The 8,020-nt window shown below is 45.8% G+C and overlaps 1 protein-coding gene across 1 annotated transcript; it reads right to left on the bottom strand.

Moving 5' to 3' along the window:
• Nucleotides 1-246: 246 nt before the first annotated feature.
• LOC125425350 (immunoglobulin superfamily member 3-like) lies at nt 247-7,681 on the bottom strand (the record flags this gene model as incomplete). The annotated part of the gene is made up of 2 exons (XM_048482962.1): nt 247-323; nt 7,304-7,681. Coding segments are annotated over 2 exons (443 nt in total), but the record flags the coding sequence as incomplete, so codon positions are not given.
• Between the last annotated feature and the right edge of the window lie 339 nt (nt 7,682-8,020).

Raw genomic sequence — 8,020 nt, forward strand, 5'->3', positions numbered from 1 at the left:
CCTCCAATTGCTTGTCAGACTAATTTGTCCATTTTGTCATCAAACACTTGTGACTTCAGCTATGTGTTCCCCATTTTTCTGTCTGTCTTAGGGCTGGTCTATTTATTGCAGTTCCCAGTGGAGACAACATGAAAAAGCCTACCCATAATATGTAGTGCATCTCACCCTAATGGTCAGCTCCACCACAATACAGTGAATTTCAGTAGGGTTCCCTGGGTGTGGCATGTTCTTTAAAGCAGCTCTTGCACGGCAGGTACATCAGTCTTTACTTTTCTCTTCTTGTTGCTTAAACATTTTAAGGGTAAAAGTTCTTACAAGCACATCTTTAAATAAGAGGAAGCAATGACACAATGATTAATTAACATTTACCACAATCTAACAGGGCACTAAGTGGCCAATGAAACCAGCAGACACAGTTTTAAAATCCTCTTTACACACCCCTCCCCCACACATTTCATAGTGCTGAAAAGAACTAAAAATCCCACCTCCCTAAAGCCCCTTGGGCGATTCTGCTGCCAAATAAGAGCTGCTCAACCTAATGAAGGAATTAAAAATTCATAATTTGATGAAAGGAGAAAGTTTGGTTCCACGGCAGAGAAAATGAAAAACAGTAACTCGCTCATAGCTCAGACATACTTCTTGAGCGAGCATTTCTAGTTATTCCTACATAAGCTAGAGGTAACAACCTGGCAAGTCTAACCACACATTTAGCAGAAATCCTTTCTGACTAAACAAACAGCATCACTCTCAAATCATGTGAACAATTATTTTGCTATCAGGAATATTTTCAAAATAAATTATCTAATTTTCATGCCTAATCAGAAAGGGTGTAGAAAAACTTTTCCTGTATTTCCTGATTTATTCTGTATAGAATCTTAGCAGGTATTTGTCTTCTACTGACTTTTTTGTTGTTGTTATTATCCTGTTACTAATCTCTGTGGTTAACCAAGAACTGCCTCCTGGTAGCATCATCCACAATATATGTTACAGCCATGAGGGAAAACAGAAGACAAACACGAGTTCAATGGCAACTCAAAGACCAACAAGTTTTTATTAATCCATGTAGTGGGTCCCCTTATAGGGAACACATCCGTTCAAAGACACACTAGTCCACCAAAGCATATGGTACATAAAAGCTGGTTGGTCTTCATCTCAAGACTCATGTTCATTTTTGCCACAAACAAAGGGAGCTATCCCTCTGGAACACATCCCAAAGGCTGCCCTCTGTCAAGATGTTCAAAAATCAAACTTAAGGAATAATTCAGATGCTATGATGATATTATAAGAATTTATTTATTTATTTATTTATTTGAGCTTATATACCACCCCATCCCCGAGGGGCTCTGGGTGGTGTACAACATAAAAGGAAACAATATAAGCAGTTAAAACATTTAAAAGCAGCGAAAACCATAAAAATATTTCTAATAATATAATAAGTTACAATAAGATAGATGGCGTTCAGCAATCTGCTATTATAATTCCATCCCCTCCCCTGAAGGGGGGGGGGGAAACAGCATCCCATGTTCCGATCTAAAAATTCCCTCCCCCTTCCAAAAGGGAGGAGTGGCGAGTCTGAGATGACAGCTGACCCCGGTATCAGGGCCAGGGAAAGGGGAAAGGGGGCACCATCAACGGCCGGTTCCTCCAAAGGCCCGGCGGAACAGCTCCGTCTTACAGGCCCTGCGGAACTCACCGAGGTCCCGCAGGGTCCGGACAGTTGGAGGGAGAGCGTTCCACCAGGCCGGGGCCAGAGCCGTAAAGGCTCTGGCCCGTGTGGAGGCCAGCCGTATCGCCGAGGGGCCAGGGACCACCAGTAGGTTGGCCTCAACTGATCGAAGAGGCCGTGCAGGGACGTATGGGGTGATGCGGTCTCGAAGATACGATGGTCCCAGGCCGCGTAAGGCCTTAAAGGTCATTACCAGCACCTTGAAAGTGATCCGGAACTCCACCAGAAGCCAGTGCAGCTGGCGCAATATAGGCTGGATATGTGCCCAGTGGCGCTGCCTGTAAGCAGGCCCGCTGCTGCGTGCTGGACCAGTTTTAGTCTCCGGATCAAACGCAAGGGGAGGCCCGCGTAGAGCGAGTTACAATAGTCTAATCTGGAGATGACCGTTGCGTGGATCACAGTGGCTAAGTCCGCTTGGGAGAGGAAGGGCTCCGCTTGGGAGAGGAAGGGCCTGACGAAGGTGGAAAAAAGCAGCCCGGGTTGTATGGGCCACCTGGGTCTCCATTGATAGAGACAAATCCAGGTGGACCCCCAGGCTGCGAACGGAGGGGGTCGGCGCCAAAGTGACCCCCTCCCACACCAGCGGCTGGAAAGACCCTCCCCCCCTTCACGGCCGAGCCAGAGGATCTCCGTCTTCGATGGATTCAGTTTTAACCTGCTCTGCCGCAACCAACCAGCGACCGCCTCCAAACAGTGCTGTAGAGCCACAGGGGCGGCGGTTGCTCCCCCCTCCATCAACAGAACGAGCTGTGTGTCATCTGCATACTGATGACAAATCAGCCCGAAACTCCGTACCAGCTGAGCAAGGGGTCGCATATAGATATTAAATAGCAGCGGGGATAAAAGTGCCCCCTGGGGTACACCGCGTTGGAGCGGGCACTTCTGAAAGCCTTGATCCCTGCACCTCACTTGCTGACTCCGGCCCCGGAGAAACGAGACAATCCATTGAAGGACAGTGCCTCGCACTCCAGAGGCAGCCAGGCGGTGGGTCAAAAGGTCGTGGTCGACCACGTCAAACGCTGCGGTGAGATCTAACAACACCAGCAGCGCCGATCCGCCTCGGTCTAGCTGAATACGGAGTGTGTCTGTGACGGCGACGAGAACAGTCTCCGTCCCATGCCCAGCACGGAAGCCGGACTGGAAGGGGTCGAAAGCCGATGCGTCATCCAGAAAACCTTGAAGCTGCTCCAACACCACTCTCTCAATTACCTTCCCCAGAAACGAAAGATTCGAGACGGGGCGGTAATTGGCCAGATCACTCGGATCTAACGATGGTCTTTTTAAGAGTGGGTGGACCACTGCCTCCTTCAACCCATCCGGGAAGGTTCCTTGCTCAAGGGAACCATTGATTATACTCAACAGATGGGGTCGTAGCTCCGCCCGGCAGGTTTTCACAAGCCAGGATGGGCACGGATCCAGAGGACAGGTAGTAGGTCTAACAGCAGCTAAGGTTCTGTCGACAGCGGCTTCAGAGAGCAGGGAAAACTGGGCCAAACGAGGGCCTGAAGACGGCAAGGGAGTCTCCAGTTCACTAATTGTAGCCAATGTGGACGGAAGGTCGTGGCGGAGCGACGCAATCTTATCTGCAAAAAAGCTCATAAATGCCTCACAGCTGATGCTCAATTGAGAATTTGAAGATCTCTCCGATAAGGAAGTCAATGACCGAATTATGCGAAACAATTGTGCTAGACGGGAGCTAGCGGATGCGAGGGAGGAGGAGAAGAAAGCCCTCTTCACTTCCTTCGTCGCCACCTCATAGGCTTTCATAAGCGTCCTATAAGATGTTCGCGCAGCTTCGTCCCGAGTTTTCCTCCACACTCGCTCTAGACGTCTAAGTTCCCGCTTCATACGGCGCAACTCCTCAGTATACCATGGAGCGCGCCGTGAGCGGGGACGTAGAGGACGCCGGGGAGCAACAGCATCGATGGCATCGGAGAGCCGGGAGTTCCAGTCCTCCACCTGCTCATCGAGCGTGCCGGCGGGTCCAGGGTCCCACAGAGCATTCAGGAAGCCAAGTGGATCCATAAGTTTCCGCGGGCAGGCGTAAATCAGCCCGTCGCCTAGATGGGGGTGATGCGGCAAGTCAACCTGTACCTTCAGGGCATAGTGGTCGGACCATGGCACTCTTTCAGTAGAGGATACGACCAGATTTATCCCCGACCCGAAGACCAAATCCAGCGTGTGCCCAGCCTCATGGGTGGGGCCAGAATTTATTAAGGAGAGGCCTAGCGTCGCCATGGATGACACTAGGTCCGCAGCCGCTGTACATGAGGCGGCATCGACATGGACATTGAAGTCCCCCAGAACAATAAGCTTGGGGAACCGCAACGCCCAGTCCGACACCACCTCCAGCAGCTGTGGCAGGCCGCTTCCTGGTGCGCTAGGCGACCGGTACACCAGGAGAACGGCCAACCTCTTCGGGGCCAACCACTCCAGGCTGACACATTCTATGCCGGTGACCTCCGGGACAGGGACTGCCCTAAAGGGAATAGATTCACGGATGAGCAGTGCCACACCGCCCCCCCCCCAGCCCTGTGTTCACGATTGGTGGAGACACGCGAAACCCGGGGGCGCGACCTCGCTCAAGGCGACGGTATCACCTTCGCGCACCCAGGTCTCGGTGATACATGCCAGATCCACCTGTTGGGCTCCGAGAAAATCTTCCGAGAATGCTTCTGTTGTTCATTTTTTAAGGCCACTTTCATTTTTGCAACCTTGCATTAAAGAAAAACATAAACTAGCAACAGTGGCGTAGCGTCAACAGTGGGAGTGATGCCCTGGCAGAGCAGGGGAGGGGGCGTGGCTGGGCCGCAGAGAAAGCATGGCATGGTGTTCTGGGGCATTCCAGGACGGTGCCGCCTCAGGGGCGAAGGCACACATGAGCCCTGGGCGCAGTTCCCCCTTGCTCTGCTTCACAATCAAACCCATGAAGTTCACTTTAGAAGATGCTCTGATCAAGTTTGATAAATAATCTGAAATTATTGATATAAAGTTCATATATCAGAAGTTCTGATATTACATTTATCATCTGATGTTCAAAGTTGCAAGTGATAGATTCTAAAACTGGGCATCCTCGATTATTCAAAATATCTTTCTGAAGTGAAGCAAAGACCTCCTGCTCCCACACACATCCACATTCCAATTTGGGTACATATTGAGTGGCTAGGGAATAAATATGGTATCTTCTCTTTCTTCAGTTCAGTTTTAGATTTTAAATGTATGATTTTTCAGAGGTTGGGGGTACTAATTTTTAAAATGTTTCTATCCAGTCTGAGTTTTGAAGCTAAGAAGCTTAAAACCCAAACTAAAATAAGATTCATCTGACATGGTCAGAGTATCTCTACAAATTCAAACCACGACATTTCAAATATTCCAAGACTTGGCCATTTCTAAGATGTTAACAAGCAAATTAAAAGAGATTAGTGCTGGCAAGAATGGATTATATTACAGTGGAACCTCAGTTTTCGCAGGTAATCCGTCCAGCAATGCTTGGCAAAAAACGAAACTGGCGAAAACCGAAGCCACGCCGTTTGCGCATGTGCTACACAAACGGTGTAGCAAATTTACGCAAAAAGTGTAAATTTACGCAAATAGCATAGCCAAAAATGGAGGCGCCCGACAAAAACCGAGGCAAAAAAACAGCCAGGGGCGACTGGCAAAAACCAAGATCAGTGAAAACTGAAGGCAACGATTACTGAGGTTCCACTGTACTTCTGATATGCCACTAGTTTTGTGACTATACCGTAAAGACCTAAGTAAAACTGTAACTTCATCTGCCATTTCCTCCTCCCCCCCCCACCCATGTGCTCCACATCCACCATTCATTGCAGCCTGATCCAGACTAGATGACGAGTCAGGGGCATGGAGCATGTGTAGGGGAGGAAATGATGAATGAAGTTACAGTTCTACTTGGGTCTTTATGTGGAACAGAGTATATTGAACTGCTTCTCCTGCCACAAAGTCTTCATCTATTAGTTCTTCAGTCCTTCTGTTGACTAGAACCACTGTATTATTCAATTATCTTTTTGCCATCGTCATAATCAATTTATGGTAACCCCATAGAGTTTTCAGGACAACAAGTGTTCAGAGGGGGTTTGCCATTGCCTGCCTCTACATAGCGACCCTAGACTTCCTTTGTGGTCTCCCACCAAATAATAACCAGGGCCAACTTTGCTTAGCTTCTGAGAACTGATAAGACTGGACTATCTTGGGCTACCCACATCAGTCTGTTATTATATTATTCTGGTATATTACTATACAAATATTTCACCCATTTTAATGATAAAAGCTTTTATTATTTCCTCTCATATATCTACATATGTGAAGGCCCAGAAAAAATCTTCTTCAATTTCCCATGAAATACCTTTTTTCCTTTTGGAATAAATTAAATGTGCTAGGATAGTAAAGGGTATAGCAGTTTGTAGCAATTTCACTTTAGTATTGGGTACACGTGATTTTTGTAGAGAATTATGTGATTCATACATTTAAATTCATAAATACATCAATTAATACAATTTTATACATGAATTAAGTTATAAATAATGTATCATGCTCTTAAATCAGCAAAACAGGTTTATGTTTGATTCTGAAATATTGAATATATCTCAACTGTTCCCAATTTTATTCTCAGAATTTTTTTTCCTTATAGCTTCAAATTTCTGGAAAGTGTAAGCTACTACTTATACTTGAATATTTTCACTCTATTCCAGAGTACTTTGTCTGAATTAAAATAGATACTTAAATAGTGGAAAGAGCTCTATAACTCATTTCAGCAGATATAAACAGCTTTTTAAACACTACTGTCCATATTTTCTGCATTCTTTCTATTACCTAAAGCTTATAGGTGATATTGCATTAAAAACAAGAACTGCTTTGTCGAAGGCTTTCACGGCTGGAATCACTGGGGTGTTGTGTGGTTTCCTCTGAAGATGCCAGCCACAGATGCAGGCGAGGCGTCAGGAGAAAATGCTACTAGAACACGGCCATACAACCCAGAAACCACACAACCCCTAAGAACTGCTTTCCTTCAGAATCCCAACTATGTCTCCTATTTGCTCTCCTACCCAGGAATGTATAAAACTGTTAACTGGTTATCAGTAATCAGAAATTTAAGAGATATCGTAATCACAAGAGCTTCAAGAATGAATTATAGCTTTAAAAGTGTTCATAGAAATTAGCTGCTAGTTCATAGCAATTAGCTATTTGAGGAAGATGGCTCTTCCACAGAAAATGCAACACAATAAACTATGAGACAACTTTAACTAGGCCACATTTACTATTATGCTGCGAACAACAAGGGTGCACAAGAGATTTTGCAGCAACATATCAACATATTCAAGGCTAGCCTGCTGATCCAGCCCTGGTCAGTTCTTTCCTCATCCTTGGTAAGTTTCTCTTTTGGTAGTTCATGACCTCTCTTTTCAACCACCAACTTCTTTATAGCTTCAGCTTACTCTCTCGCTCACCTAAATGATTTTTATCATTTAAAATAGCAATATGAAATCTGCAGTCTTGACCTAAGCAAGAGGACTCAAAGGCTCCACAAAGGGAATGAAGTAAGCAAAACCAATACCTTACCTATTAGATTCATCTTGGCACTGTAACTCCCAAAGTATCTTTCATCAGTGGTGGGTGTGTGGCATTCATACACACCAGTGTCCCTGTCTTGGAGCTCTGTGATATGCAGCAGAGCAGAATCCCCTTGGATCTTCTCTATGTAGATTTCTCCACTTCTGACACGCTGGGTATAAATAGCATAAGGGAAGGATGGATCCATGGTGCTGACAATTTGCACCTCCCTTTCTGGGAGGGATGGGAGATATATGGACCACTGAAAATTTTGTTCTGATGGTCCTTGGTAATCACTGACATTGCACCAAATGGTGATGTGGGAGTTTTCAGTGCGGTATAGCGGACCTTCTTGAACCGTGACTTGACGTTGTGCAAATACTGATCCTGAAAAAAATGAGAGAGCACGTTGAGCAAATTTATTGAATAAAATAAGTTCATAAACTGAGCTGACATGTTAATATCCAATCTACAGTTCTCAAGCAGCGTCTTTGGGTATACATTCATTCAGTTGTTCCAGAATCAAAACCCTAAGCAGATAAAATGCCCCCACTTGAAGAGCTGTTACATTCTCAAGGTTACAAGCAAAGCTGTGATACCACAGCTTTGTTATTTTATTTTCATGCTGGTAATTGCTGCTTTTCAACGAAGAATGGCCCTCTGCAGCTATGACATGAAAGACAGATTGAAGTATAATGTATTTTTTCCATGAAAACTGTTACTCGA

The sequence above is a fragment of the Sphaerodactylus townsendi genome, unplaced genomic scaffold (genome assembly GCF_021028975.2).
Source record: "Sphaerodactylus townsendi isolate TG3544 unplaced genomic scaffold, MPM_Stown_v2.3 scaffold_313, whole genome shotgun sequence".
NCBI lineage: Eukaryota > Metazoa > Chordata > Lepidosauria > Squamata > Sphaerodactylidae > Sphaerodactylus > Sphaerodactylus townsendi.